The 15,192-nt window shown below is 41.8% G+C and overlaps 1 protein-coding gene and 1 long non-coding RNA gene across 5 annotated transcripts in view; one reads left to right on the plus strand and one right to left on the minus strand.

The window, feature by feature from the left end:
* Nucleotides 1-1,821: 1,821 nt before the first annotated feature.
* Nucleotides 1,822-15,192, minus strand: part of LOC132783566 (uncharacterized) — a 48,074-nt gene continuing 34,703 nt past the window's right edge. For all 3 annotated transcript variants that reach the window (XM_060788810.1, XM_060788811.1, XM_060788812.1), the window contains exons 3-4: nt 8,341-10,367; nt 1,822-5,074 (exon numbers count right to left, since the gene is read on the minus strand). In XM_060788810.1, the coding sequence (XP_060644793.1) occupies nt 3,895-5,074; nt 8,341-10,280 (3,120 nt within the window). In that variant the 5' untranslated portion in view covers nt 10,281-10,367 and the 3' untranslated portion in view covers nt 1,822-3,894. The remainder of the gene's footprint in view (nt 5,075-8,340; nt 10,368-15,192) is intronic.
* Nucleotides 12,971-15,192, plus strand: part of LOC132783574 (uncharacterized) — a 45,649-nt gene continuing 43,427 nt past the window's right edge. For both annotated transcript variants that reach the window (XR_009632167.1, XR_009632168.1), the window contains exon 1: nt 12,971-13,087. This is a non-coding gene — a long non-coding RNA (uncharacterized LOC132783574). The remainder of the gene's footprint in view (nt 13,088-15,192) is intronic.

Raw genomic sequence — 15,192 nt, forward strand, 5'->3', positions numbered from 1 at the left:
TTATTTAATGCATTAAAAGTGAGACAGTTCTTTAAGCAAAAGAAATATAATGAGTAAGTAAATCAAACTATCAGCATTTTAATTATGATGAACACTATCTTAAATATTTGGCTAAAAGAAATCTTTTTAGTGTGTTTTTTAATGCATTAAAAGTGAGACAGTTCTTTAAGTAAAAGAAATATAGCAGACATATTCGAAATAATGAGTAAATAAATTAAAGAATAGATCAGTATTTTAATTAAGATGAACACTATCTTAAATATTTGGCTCTTCTTTGCAAAGTAAACATGTTTAGTAAAAGAAATCTTTTAAGTGTGTTTTTTAATGCATTAAAAGTGAGAGCAAAGAGAATATAGAAACCATACTCAATATGATAAGCAATCCACTACAAGTCTACAATTTAATTAGATCAGATTATCAGAATTGTAGTTAAGATAAACAAAATCCTTAAGCGTTTAGCTCTTTAAAATTATACGTGAAAAGTAAGACAGCTCCTTAAAGAAATTCAAATACTTAGCAAGAGTTTTTATATTAATTTTTAAATTTAAAAATGCACTGCATATTAGTTAAATAAGTATCAGAAATTAGTCAAGTTTATGCACTATTTAATATAGTATACACTCACCTTTAGATACTATCCTTACTATTTATATTAGTTATTTATTTACATGTTAATTATCATACCAGATAATATAATAACTAAAAGAAGGGAGTGCTAGCTAAGGCCATCGACTTTACTATTTATAATTTGTACTAAAATGCTTTCAATAATTGAAAAACCAGTTAAAAGTCGCGCATAAATTGTCGCTCAATTAAAATGCTTTGCTCATATTTATTGCAGGTGTTAAAACTTGTGATTTGAGTTGATTTTTCGTAAATGCATTAAATTGTGCTGCAGTTACGAGAGAGAGAGAGAGAGAGAGTGGGAGGGAAAGGGAGTCAGAATTTGCAGCGTGCGAGTTTATGGCCCTTAAAAGTAGGCAACATTTTTTATTCAAATGCCTGCAGGTCATCAGAATGTCAGCAACGCGCTGCTGCTGTTGCTGCTGCTGTGACAATGTGTGCGAGTGTGTGTGCGACAAGCATGGGTGTGGCAGCTAGAGGGGGGTGATGGGGGGCAGTACAGAGCCCGCATGTAGCAGATATCATGTCGACACACTGAGGCAGAGAAAAGAGCGAGTGGAAATTGGGCTTTGGGTTTTGGTTGTTTGGGGTTCGGGTTGCGGGTTTGGGTTTGGAGTTTTGGTTTTTGGTTTTGGTCCGTGTCAAAGGTTCATAAATTCCTTTTAATCCTGCTTTATGGCGACATCACATCGAACATGAACTTTAACGCGACGACTACGAGAACGACAGCGACAACGACGCGACTTCATTTGCATTTTACAACTTCATTTGTGCGAAGCGAAATAAAAGAAATGTTCGCAATTTTCACACAAAACCAATTGGCGCGATTTCTCTGTATGTGTGTGTGAGTGTGTGGGTGTGTATTGATGTGTGTTTGTGTGTGTGCTATAAAATTATTGTTTAATCTTGCCAACTGACCGGGGCGTGGCAGCCAAACACGCCCCAGCAGAAGGAGAGAGAGAGAGGGAGAGAGAAGGAGAAACGAATGTCGCGCGACAAGCGACAATTACTTTGAATATTCGCCCATTCGCCACGCCCCCCGTCGTCCTCTGCCCCTTGGCACGCCCCATTGCTGATTGGTGCCACGAACCGGAAATGAACATTTGCACGGCTGTCGATTGAGCCAGTCATTGACCCCTCTTCACCCTCTTCTTCACACCCTTTTACAGCCATTAAAATTCGCTTTCTTTTTTTGTATTTTATTTTATTTATTTTCTTCATTTTTTTTTTTGCTATTTTTCTGTGTTTTGTTTCAATTCTCAACTAATTTATTTATAATCTTTTTTTCTGTTTTGTTTTGTCTTTGAGTTTTAGTTTAGTGACACCCTAAAATATAATGTTGTTGCTGTTTCTCTTGTTATTATTGGTAATTACAATTCTTTTCGTTTCGTTTCGTTTCTGTTCTTGAATTGAGTTGGCGTTGATTAATCTCTTAAATCTTCAACTTTGATTTGATTTTTGCACAGTTAAAGTTAACTTAAAGTTCTAGTAAAACGTGTCTAACAATGAAACAAACAAATAAACACACAATCAATCACCATCAATCAATCAATCAATGCCTGCAGTCTTTGCCAACTCAATTCCCCACTTACAATAGGTATTCTTCTTTAATATATATATATATTTTAATTATAATTATTATTATTATCATTTAATTAGATCGCTTAAAGTACAAAAACACTTTTAGTTGGACTAACACGAGAGTTTCTGGGGGGGAAATATTTGGAGAGTTGAGTTTTCTTCTTTTCTATTTTTTCAAATAGTATTTTTTTAGGGAGAAGATAAAAGGAATGGGAAAGGGGAAGGGTAGGGAACTGTCTATACACTTACATTGTGACTGACTTTTGTTGTTGTTAATATGCGTAGCGAGTAGAAAGAGTGGAAAAGTGTGTGTTCTATAATACAACAGAGGGGCTGGCCAGCAAAGAGCCAGAGAGTGATAAACCCCAGCTACCTAAACCTAAACCTAACTAATGCGAAGTTTCGAAAAATTCATTACACAGCACCTTGCAAGCAGTTGAAGAAATGTGTTGTCGACTTTTTTTGATAAGTTTATTTTTCCATTTGTTCTATTCATCTTGGTTATATGATTTATAAAATGAAGATGCACTTTAAATTAAATACTTGATTTAAAGAACATCTTCATTTCATTAAACATATTTCATAAATTATAATTTGTAGCTCAATGCAAAGCTCAACATTAATTTGACTTCTCTTTTGCTGTTTTGAATAGTTGTGGCAACGTAAATTATATTTCTTTTGTAGCTTAAGCATTACTGAATATTTTTCATTAATAGTTTCAACTTCTTTGAAATTCTTGATTCATTTTATTTCATTTTTCAGTTTCAATTCAAAATAAAATTATAAATTAATAATTGATTTAATTGACTTGGCAGCTATGTTGCTTTGCAATTATCAGCTATATCAATTGTAAGGCTTAATAAAAGTAGTTTTAATAGACAACTTAGATATGATTAAGCTTTTACTTCCTTGGAAATAATTTTTTGTGTTTACTTCAGCAAACTTTAAGAATTAATTTAGATATGGTTCCATATTTTGCTTAAAAAACTTTCAGCTGTAGTTAGAATCCAAATTAAAATATATTTTTGTTCTGGGGGCAAATTCATCTCTGATTTTTCATAATCATTATGATAACATAAGATGTTCTTCCACAACTAGTTTTAACTTTAATAAATTTAGAGAATATATTTGCTTGCAATTCCAATTAAAATAGAAAATTCCGAACTGATTTACTTGTATTTAAATTTGATCAAAATGCGTCTTGAAGAATAATCAAATATTTAAATCAGTTCATATTCAATCAATTCAGAATTCTTGTGACAATTTATGCATTTAAAGAATATGTTTGCTTGCAGCTTTCCATAATTAAACAAGTCAATAATTTCAGGTCTAAAAAGAAGTTATTTAAATAATTTACCTGCCATTGCCTAGCAATTATTTGAGTTTGATTAAAATTGCTTCTCACAGAAAAAAACAAATATCAATCAGTTCAAATTTCTTTAGAATTATTGCGACAGCTTATAAAGTTCTGCTTTCATGACTATTTCAAACTATTCTCTGAACTTCGAATAATATATGTTTGCCGTTTGCTTAGCAAATTCTTGAGTTTGATCAACATGTTTCTCTCAGAAAATTCAAATATTATTTACCGTTTCCTCAACTGCTTTGCAAGGTTAGATGTGTGCTTCGGTGTGGACCGAAGTCGCTGTTGGTAACTTTTGTGGCTTAGTCGGCTGTACACAAGTTCGATTAGCTCTTGAAGATATCCTGCCCCGGCTGAGGTGAAGAGGCGCCACCGCCAGCGCCTCCATTGCTCTGCTGGCCAACTGCCTCGGCAGCATTGAGGCGCTTGAGCATCGCATTGCGGTGCAGCCAATAGGGCGGCGGATCGGGCGGCTGGCCGGGGAGGAGAGTTTTCGCCTTGAGCGTGCTGGTCGGGGGCTTGGGACTGTGCGAGGCTGTGGCCGCGCTGTACATCACAGGATCGGCCAGCTGGGCAGCCGACTGGCCGATGGCGACACGCAGTGGCGTCTCCTTTTTGCGTATCGTGTCGCAGGTCTCCTTCATCTTGCACAGCTGATCCTGCAGGTTGCGATACTCCTCGAGGAATCGCTCCAGCTGCGCCGCATGATAGTCATAGGCAGCTGCCGACGAGTTGGCAGCCCCCGCCGCTCGAGTGGCCAGCGCTGAGAAATCCAACAGCGGCGTCGCTGCGCTGCTAAGCGATCGCTGATGCTGAACAGGCGACGACGGTAAACTTGGCTTCTGCCCCAAATGATGGGCATGCAGTCCGCCCTTGTGGGCTCCACTCTGCACCAGATTCAAGAAGCTATTCGCCCGCTGTCCGCCACCTGTGTAGGTCGTTGTGCTGGCATAGTTGGCATAGCTCGATTCCGCCGAGTAGCGTCTGCCCAATCCCATCGCCTCGTTGAGAAAACTCCCATCGCCCAAGGTGCTGCTGCCGTACTTGCTTGAGTTGTCCGCCAGCAGCGGCGATTGACTGTCCGACGAGTTGCGGAAATACTTGCCACTGTGCTTCAGCTTCCTCGGCAGCGTGCACAGTCCTCCGTTCGTTGTTGCCCCCGCTACTGCTCCTCCCGGGTAAACGTGACCCGCCTGGGATTGAGCTTGGGCCACGGCGTACTTGGCAATGTCCAACAGATCGGGATAGTTGCTGTCGAAGAGATCATGCTCCTGGCCATCGCCATTGCTGCTGCAGAACACCGAGGTGGCCATCTCGTCTGCCGCATGGTTGCCGTAGTGCGTGAAGGGCGTGGCAGTCGTTGCCCCTTGACCCGCAACTGGCTGGCTGTGCGGCGAGGTGATCTTCGTTGTCGCTATGGGCGTCGTCTTCCAGCTGCTCGCATAGCCCGCAAGCCGAGCAGCGGCATCCACTTGACTGGAGATCGAACTAGAAGCTGAATCGGTGCTGTAAAGTAAGGGGAGATTGCTATTAGAAGGAGTGTATAAAAGGGAAGATGGGGATTAGGACTATTAAATAAGGCTATGAACACACAAGGTTGACTGTTTGAGGGAAGATGAAAAGGTTCTGGCTAGAAAGTCAAAGAATCGTTAGGGACATAATCATCATTGAACTCTGTTATAATATTGCACATTATTCATTTCATTTCATTACTCTATAAATCTACAACATTTATTTCTTCAGTAAATTTTGTAGTAAATTGCTTAGGTGCTCGCTTACTAGCATTTTTCATAATTCCATTTCCAAGCGCTCTTTGCTATCATTACTAATGCATATGAATTGATAATTTAAGTATAAAATTCATGCTCAAAGTTCAATCTAATTAGTATTTCTACGTAGATAAAGGCCAAAGCAAACAGCGCTAGTAAATTCGAGATAGGTAATAAATTTATTTGTTATCTATGCTTCAATAGAAATAATAATAACTTTAACAGCAGCTGCAGTTGATTAGGAACACATTTCGCTGTAGTTTTAGTTACTATGTCACTGCTTTTGAAATTAGTAACTAAAACTACAGCTCTAAAAAGTATACAAACCCGTTCTATATTTACTGAAGTGTCTTAACTTTTTCTTATAGCTTTGCCTTGCAGATCTGCACATTAATTTGATTGTCGTTGATCAGAAGCACACACATATACACACTAATACATACATATCTAAGCTAAGCCTTTGTGAAACACTTCTGCTTGGCCACGCCCATTTGTCCGACCCGCCTTCACTAATATCTCGGTCCGGCGCCTAGTCAAACACATCCATATGCATTTGAACCACATACAGCAAAATTTTTGGCAAGCCAATTTTTACCGAAATATTTGCATTGATTGTGAGACTTCTGCTATGTGAATGTCTTGCACTTCTGCTCAACTGTTGAGTAACAGTTCAGCAATAGCCCCTTAAACAGGCTTAGTAATCTTTGTGAAGCTCGCCTATCTAACCACGCCCACTTAGCACATCCGCCCACACTAATTTCTTGGTCCGCCGCCTAGATAAGCACACACACACACATATGACACACTTAAGCTCAAATTTTTGGCACACTTTTTTTTTACACATTTGCTTAACAAATTACTTGTAGGTTACTAAGTCAATGTCTTGCTCCCTAGTTCAACTGTTTAGTAACAGCCGTGCACATATACACACACACCCATGCACAAATAAGCTAGCACTTCCTTGTGAAGCTCATCTGTACGACCACGCCCACTTAGAAACTCCATTTTCACTAATATCTCGGTCCGCCGCCTAGTCAAACACATTCATATGCATTTGGGACAAATATATTAAAATTTTTGGCAATCACTTTTTCGGTCAGTTACTTTAATCAACTATGAACAGCTTGCTCTGTCAATGCATTGCTATGTCTTGCTGTTCATCTTAACAGTTGAGTAACAGTTGACCAGTAGCCCCTCAAACAAGCCTTTGCAGTCTTTGTATAACTCTCCAGCCTGACCACGCCCATTTATCGCATTCGCCTTCACTAATATCTCGGTCCCCCGCCTAGTCAAAGTCATTCACATGCGTTTGATTCATAAAAACTAAAATTTTTGGCAAGTCATTTTTACACACATGCGATTAGCTTCATAGCATTGAAGTTCAGCGAAATTATTCAGTAAGAGTCACAACTGTTTAGCAACAGTTGATGAAAAGTACCCTAGGCATGCTTAGGCAATCTTTGTCAAGCTTGTCTGACTGACCACGCCCACTTATCCGAGTCGAGTTCACTAATTTCTTGGTCCGCCGCCTACTCAAACACATCACAATGCATTTGACACAAATAAGTTCAGATTTTTGGCAACCCATTTTTTAGCCAAATATTCGTATCGATTGTCAGTCTAATACTATGTGAATGTCATTTGAATGCATTTATGTTCAACTGTTGTGAAAGAGTTGGGAAAAAGTAGCCTAAACACGCCTGGCAATCTGTGTGAAGCTCATTTGCTTGACCACGCCTACTTATCACCAACTCTAAAATCTTGGTCCGACGCCTAGTCAAAGACACACGCATGCATTTAGCACATTTAAAATAAAATTTTTGGCAACTATTTTTTACACTTTCAAACGAAAGAATTCTGAAAACTTTACATTATTAGCTAAGCATCTTTTTGAAACTCTTCTATTTGATACTTTCATATTTCCATATCTATTTACTTGATTTTAAGATGTTATGTGTTTTAATTATACTTACTGATTATAGAATTTACTGTATTTTATTTGTGTATTCCATTTACTTGATTATAACTTTAAATTCTAGTTACTTAATGCGAACATTCTTTACTTATAAGCTTTAATATATTTTTAAAATAACATACAATTATTTTAAGAATATGAGGCAAAGCTTTGAATCAACTAAAAAATAGAATTTAAGCGCACTTCAATAGCCGTTTTTATATTTTTCAAAATGTAGAGTTTCAGTAATTTACAAAAGCAAAATACAAGTTCCATAGATAGATTTTTTATGCGCGTTGCTACATATATAAATTTTCAAATATGTCTAAATTGTGTTCACTGGCACATTTTATGGCCCTAACAACTTTTGAAGTCAAGTGACAAAATAGATTAGAAATTGCTGCGATACGAGCACAAAACTCCATAACTACACACTCGATTAGCTTCGCTTCACTTCACTTCATTTTTCATGTCCCTTTCTCCTACCCATCACTCGCATTTTATAACTTTAGTATTTGTCAATTACATGACATCGATTAGTGAGCAACCCTCTGGCTGGCATGAGGAATCTATTTCCGTTCTCGAGTTGAGTTGAGTTGAGTTGTTGAGGCAACCCTCGTTGGCTTGTCTTGTCTTGTGTCTATTAGCTCGCATAGATATTCATTATAGTGCAGCCGAGTGGCACTTGCGAGTGGAGAAGTGGAGGCGGTGCACTCAGAGGAGACGCCAATCAGCGAGGGTGCCCAAAAATAAAACACTCATACGCCACGTTGGCAGAGGCAACGCATATTTCGCGCGTCATTAGCACGCATTTGCCACAAAGAGATTGTTGTCAAGAAGGGGTAGAGGGAGGAAAGAGGAAAGGCGGAAAGTGTCAAGTGTTGCCCATAATACAAGCTGGGATCCGGGGTTGAGGAAGAGAAGGCACAAGGCACTCGAGCATGACAGCAGGACAATTGCCACTCGAAGTAACGAACCGCATGGCACAAAAGCAACGACACAGCGAAGGGTGGAAGAGTGAGAAAGGGGAGGGAGGGAGGCCAACTTACCCGCCGATGTCAATCAGTCGTGGTATGTGCAGATCCGTTTCCTCCATCGCCGTCGACGTCGTCGTCGTCGTCGTCGCTGTGGCTGCCACTGAATTATTCGCAACGGATGCGGAAATGCCATTGGAGCCCTTGCGCTGCAGTTGGTGCTGAGGATGTGGCAGCTGCAGCTGCAGCTGCGGTGGCGATGACGATGACTCCTCGTCCTCGTCGTCGCAGTGCGTCGACACATGCAGGTAGTCGCCATTGCGTCGCGTGCCATTTCCCGCGCTCGGATTCACAATCGCCGCGACATCAGCATTGCTCTCACCTCCGCAACCGCCCCCCGCACTCAGCGGTGTGTGCGTGGCCCGCAGATAACTCGATTCCTCGACGTCGTGAAAGAGCGCCGCACCCGTGGCGCTGCCGCCACCGCAACTGGCACCGCCACCGAGATCGGGACGCACTCGGGATGTCATCTCAATCTTCTCGTAGCTCTCGCTGCGTCGCACCGGCGGCACCGAGTTCCACAGTCGCAACTTCCGGCGCCGTCGCAGCGAACAGAAGCAGATGGCCGCAAACGAGGAGCCGACCACAAACAGCAGTGCAGCCAAGACGCCCAGCAGCACGATGCGCACACCGAGAGGCGCCTCCGGTGGACGTCGGGAGACGGCCAACGTGACGCTCGCCTCCACTTTGCCCGCTTTATTCTCCGCGGCACAGGTGTAAATGCCCGCATCCTGCATGTCTGCCGTGAGTATCGTGAGATTCGATGCATTCCTCAGCATGTTGACCACATACGTCTTGCGGCCTTGCGTCGCTGCAGCGGTGCGTGGCTCATCCGCCGCATCGCCAGCGCCGGCGGCACTCAGGTTCGCTATCAGGCGATTCTTGAGCAGCCAACGCACCGCAGGCTGAGGCACACCCTCGACGTAACAGCTCATGGTCACGTTGCGTCCCTCGACGCCATGGGCTGTGGTATCGGTTGCCACAATCTGCGGCACGCACGCAAAGTCATCCACATCCAGCTTGTCCCAGGCACGCCCTGCCAGCCGGGCAGGTGACTCGCAGGTTGGGGGAATGCCGCTGGGAATGTTCTGTTGCAACATCCAGGAGCGCAACGGCCGCAAGCTGCAGCTGCAGTTCCAGGCATTGCGTGCCAGCTCGAGGCCGTGCAGCGAGGCAAGGGATGTGATGGTGCCGGAGCGGACTTCACTCAATCGATTGCCATCGAGCTTGAGCCACTCGAGGCTGCTCTCTAGGCCGGCAAAGGCGCGGACAGCGACGCTGCTCAAGCGACAATCGCTCAGCTCGAGGCGCACCAGCTGCGGCACATGACCGAAGGCGTCGTCGGGCACCCGGCTGATGGGGTTGCCGGAGAGTCGCAGCTCGCGTAGCTCGGAGACGTGAAAGAGGGCGAGCGAGGGAATCGCCGCCAGCTGATTGTGACTCAGATCCAATTCGACGAGGTTGATGAGCTTGCGGAACGCATGGCGTTCGATCAGCCGCAGGCGACAGCGTGCCAAGTAGACCTTCTGCAGATTGAGCAGCTGCGCCGAGGCGAAACTGTCGTCGGGTATCGTCTGGATGTCGTTGCCACTCAGATCGAGCAGCTGAGTGCCAGCGTCGAGCGGCTGGGGGATATGTGTGAGGTTGGCGTTAAGGCACAAGACGGACTCCTTGCCGCTCTTCCACTTGCACTCGCACACCGACAGGCACTCGGCACGCAGCTGGCCGCACAGGCAGCACAGCAGCCAGAGGAGCTGGCCCAGCGGTATCGCAATCGGCGGATGCAATCGTCGCAGCGGACGTCGTTCTTTTCGTCGCACCTTGGTGGCCAATGTTCGCTCCCGGGCGCTGTTATCGCTGGCTATGTCGCGTGTCGCGGATCGCTGTCGCAGTCGCAGTCGCAGTCGTAGTTGGAGTCGTCGATCCTCCTCCAGTCGCGCTGTCGCCGCTGCCATCGCATACTAGGAAACCAATCAACGCAACTCCGTCTCTGTTGTTGTTGAACCGGAACGCGCCACGGGCTTCCGCTCAGCTTATGTTGACTGTGGGAGTTTGAAAGAAAGATAAGTTGATGGTTAGTGAGGGTTGAGAGAGTTAGAGATTGATTATAAGCTAGTTTTAGAGCAGCTTATTAAATAGATTAAAGATTCTGGAACAAGCTTTTAAACACATTTCAGATTGTGTAGAAATACTAAAAGTTTGTAAGAAGAAATAACAGTAAAGGTTGAGAAAGTTAGAGTTAAATAGATCAACGATTCTGGGACAAGCTTTTAAACACATTCGACATTGTGTAGAACTACAAAAAGTTTGAAAAAGAAATAACAGTTTAACAGGTCTATCAGCGGCTCAATTTTCAGAGCTTTGAAAGCTGAGTGATGAGTGATGAGAAAAAAGAGGTTAGAATAGCAATTCTATTTCCACATTGGGTAGAAGCTTCAAAGGTTGGTAGAAAGAAAAAAACAATTCAACGGGTCGTATACCTAATGCGTGAAGTGCAACTTACTACACCGAAATATTTACTTAGAAAGGGCAAACAAGAAAAGTATCGAGAGTGATAATATTTCATATTACAGTATTCCAAAGTACAACTAATTCAAAAATTTGCACATTGAATAGAATCTTGGAATAGAATAAAATAATAGTACAACGAGTCGTAAACTTAATAAATTAGAATAGCTTCTTATGAAAGCAAACTCTAGGAATGAAAATAAATTAATATTTATTTGTTTCGAATTAATAATAATAGATTGTTGCTTGTCTTAATTTGGTTCAATAATTTAACAACTCTTTTCTTTTTCTTTTTCAACTCTTCGTCTATGTTTTATTTTTGATACCCAATTGTATATCTACATTTTTGACTTAGTCATTTGATAAAAAATATTATTAGCAATATATGTACATAGTACATATTTAATGCTTTTTAACTTCTTCTTAGTTAATTCTATTTCTAAGCTATACAATTTTCTACTTCAAAGTTTTATATTCACTTTTTTAGAAGTCTATTTATGAATGAAACTTTTACTTAACAAGTTGTGTGGGACCGAACATTAATCATAAAACGAGCCCCTTCCTAACTCACATTATTTTCTCTTTTTTTTTTGTTACGCTGAGTCATGGACAAAGTCAAGTTTGTGGTGATAATTCATTCATTCATAATTAATAATGTGTTGAATCAGTGCCAAGCTTATCTAAAAATAGCCTCAGCTATCGAAATAATTCTGAAATAAACACTCATTCACAAGCTATAACAATGTGAAGCGCAAAGTCATGATAGCTAAAAAAAGCATTGAAAAAATTATCCACAATGAAGTTTCCCTTTCTCAGTAATAGCATTTCATTACCAGCTTTTTGTTATATTTGATATTATTGTGTTTTTGGCTAGTCTTTGTCTAATGCTCAATTGATTTTTGGGCTTGTTTGATACAGCTTTAATACTTTAGTTTACTTTTACTAAGTGTTAGACTAATCCTCAATTTGTTTGCAACTTTTTTAATGAGTGGCTAAGAAAGAAGTTTTTCTTTTAGAAAAGTAGCTTTTATTAAACTACCTTTTATTGGATTTGATTTTATAAGCTATTTGATTAGTTATTGGCTCATTTTAGCTAGTTTGATACAGTTTTAATAGTATAGTTTGATTTTATTCAGTGCTAGATTAGTTCTGTATTGATTTTTCAGCTTGTTTAGTGCAGTTATAAAAGTATAATTTGATGTTATTTAATTATCAATTTATTTTGCCACTTTTCCAATACTTTTCTAAAGCATAACAAATGAGTTTTAAAACGAACTTCCATGCCTCAACTGTGTTGCCAACATATGCTAGCGAACCCCGTTTTTATGGCTCTCCTAAAAGTTGGCTGCATTGAAAATAGCTGACCTATATTATGCATTAGCAGCTGCATTCCTGGCAACAATGAAGCCCGCTTCGTTTGTTGTTCGGCAGGTGAGGTGAGGTGAGGTAAGACTGCGATGTCTGGGTAATGCAGCTGCCATAAACTTGGCGTTTGTGACATTTTAATAAGCCCTCCGTTCTTGGTGTACTTCCATCATAACTGTCACTTGGTGCAGCGACATTAAGTCATAACAACACCAAGACCAAAGAGCCCCAAAACGAGCTGTGCGACGTGGAGCGACAACGAACATGAGGCAAAGAGACGTAGACAGAGAAAGAGACGTAGACAGAGACAGAGATAGAGACAGAGACTATGTCTATGTAGTGGCACTCGCTTCAATTTGTTCCCCTCTCGAAAACTGTGAGTTCACTCGGCTTTTTATCGTGTGGCCCGCGGCTTTTATTTGACTTGTCTGGCAGCCATCGTTTCTCTCGTTCTCCTCTCTTTTCTCTCTCTCTCTCTCTCTCCTTTCGAGTCGTGGTTTGTGTTTGCGGCATGTTGCAATTATGGACGAGCAGCATGCAAGTAGAGTAAGCAAAGCAACAGCAACAGTAGCAGAAAGCAAAGCCAGCCACTGCGAGGCCGGTTAATATATAAAATTTGCATGCAGCCAACGGGGCGTATGCACAACATTACAACATTTTAACATTTCCGCTTTAATATTTCAAGCGCAAGGCAAAGACCTCTCTCGCTCTCTCAAAGCCTTCTGATGCAATTACCTTATGAGAACTCTTATCTTATTTATATTATTGCAGAGCTGAGTTTGCCAGCCGTACAACATGGCGTATGAATGCGTTGCGAGTTTGTTTGACAAGCAAAAGGAAAGCAGCAGCTTTGATTCAATGAGCAGCTTAATAAGCAATCTTCAAGCAGGTAAGTCTTCTCTCTCTCTCTCTGCACTTATTAACTTGATGTTTATCGATAAGGTTGCCTTCGGTTATTTAATCAGTGCTGCAGCCTTTAGTTGTGGCTAAAGCTTTGGCAACTGTGGCAACTCTGTTGTTGTGTGCTAATGGCAGCTGGCAACAAATATTTTAAAGCGGTTATGCAGTTATCCGTAAAACGGATTCGCAACAAAACCGGAAGCCGCAAAGCAAACAAACGCTTTGCAAAAACCGCGACAAGTCGGTGGTTGAAAAGGGGTGTTTAAAGGGGTGTTGAGAGGGGGCTTAAGAGGATGGTTAAGAGGGGGTTACTTGGGTCAATACACTGGACGAATGGCAAAACTCACAACTGGCAACTCACAACTGGCAACTGGCAACTGGCGACGTCGCCGGCGCATAAAATGAAGTTTTTGCATGTTGCTAAAATACTCAGCCGCATTTTTTGTGCGCCACAGACAACAAACAGTCGAGCGTGCCGCAGACGGACGGACAGACGGACGTTGCATATACATGTGGCACAATGGAAAACACATGTGTGAGTGTGTGTGTGTGTGTCTGGTGGCAGCATTGTCGTCGCTTGCTTCGACCGTTTATCATATGCGAGCATGACGACACTGAAGTGAAGTGTGTGCAACATGCAGAATGCAAAATGCGACTGCTTTTGTTGCCATTGTTGCTGCTGCTGCTGTTGCTGCATTTACTGCAGACACTAATCCTATTTATGTTGCATTGCAGCGAGGTTAATAATTTTATTTGCCAACTGCCAGTGGCACGTCGCATTCAGCTGCAGTTGTACTCGTAGTTACCATTGCTTAAGCTGCCCCTGTTATGCTTATGCTTGTGACACACGATACGTGCAACTTTTTTCTATTCTTTCTCTTTCTTTCTGAATGATTTACTCACTCAAAGCACAATGCCCTCAGTCTGTCTGTCTGAGCTGCTGGCCTAATGAATTCTCCATTTGAGCAGGCGACGCAATAAATGTGATTTTATTTAATAACTCATCAAGTATACGACTAGTAGAGTGCGGTATATTGATTCATTTATGTGTTCTCACATTCCGAATATGCCTTGCAGCTGTTGTTGTGTTAGTTATAGGGCATTCAAAGTATTAAGTGACAGCTGCCAAATGTTTGCTGACTTTGCTTTGGCACAACAAACTCTTCTCTTCTCATACTTTTACTCTTCTTTCTATCTCTCACACTGGCAGTTTTTCTCTCGCACTGCTTTAATGTAAAAATAATGTCCTTTCAGGCCGCATTGATTGCAAATAAATTACACACATTTGGCAGCCAGGGCAACAGGAAATGGAACCGAAATTGAGACGAAGACTGAGACGAAGACGATGAGTTGAAGCAAAGACTGAGACTGAGTCGAAGACTTCGACTTCGACTTCCACTGTGCCGCAGTCAGATTAAGTGCCCGACGAGTCGATGTTGACTTCATAAAGTGAGAACAAAAAAACAACAGAAACGAGGACAGTAACAAAAAGGAAGCAGAACAAAAAGCAAAAGACGAGCGCAACAAAAGCTACAATAAATGCTGGCAAAAATGGCAACGCCATTAATTTCACTTTGGCGCCGACGCCGTTGAAACTTTAATTAGAAAATCCTGGCTGAGATTTTGTGTAATTTTCTTTTGATGCTGCTCTGTTGCTGCTGCTGCTGCTTGGCCACTGATAATGAAGTTCCTTTTCCTTGTACTTTTCTTGTTTTTGCGTTCACACTTCCGGCTTCATTATGCGCAAATTATTTTAACTGCACTTTTTGACGCCGTCCCCTCTCCTTTTCTCTCTGTGTTTTTTCGGGCGGCCTGGGTAAATATTTTCAGTAGCTGCAGCCGCAGCTGAGACTTTGATAGAGAATTCCCTTGGCCCAAGTCCTTAGCGAAAAGTAATCTACCCAACCCGAGTTCCTCTCTCTCTCTTTCCCCTTTTGCTCATCTGCTGAGTTCGCCGTTTCACTGTTCACTGTTCAGTGTTCACTGTCATTATTCATTTTTTGTGTGTATTTCTTTTATGCTGTGTAACCTTTGCCGCATTGTTTCTAGCTGCTGCTGCTGTAAAGCAATTTTCGTAAGCATAATAGACTTTCC

The sequence above is a fragment of the Drosophila nasuta genome, chromosome 2L, assembly GCF_023558535.2.
Source record: "Drosophila nasuta strain 15112-1781.00 chromosome 2L, ASM2355853v1, whole genome shotgun sequence".
In the NCBI taxonomy this organism is placed as follows: domain Eukaryota; kingdom Metazoa; phylum Arthropoda; class Insecta; order Diptera; family Drosophilidae; genus Drosophila; species Drosophila nasuta.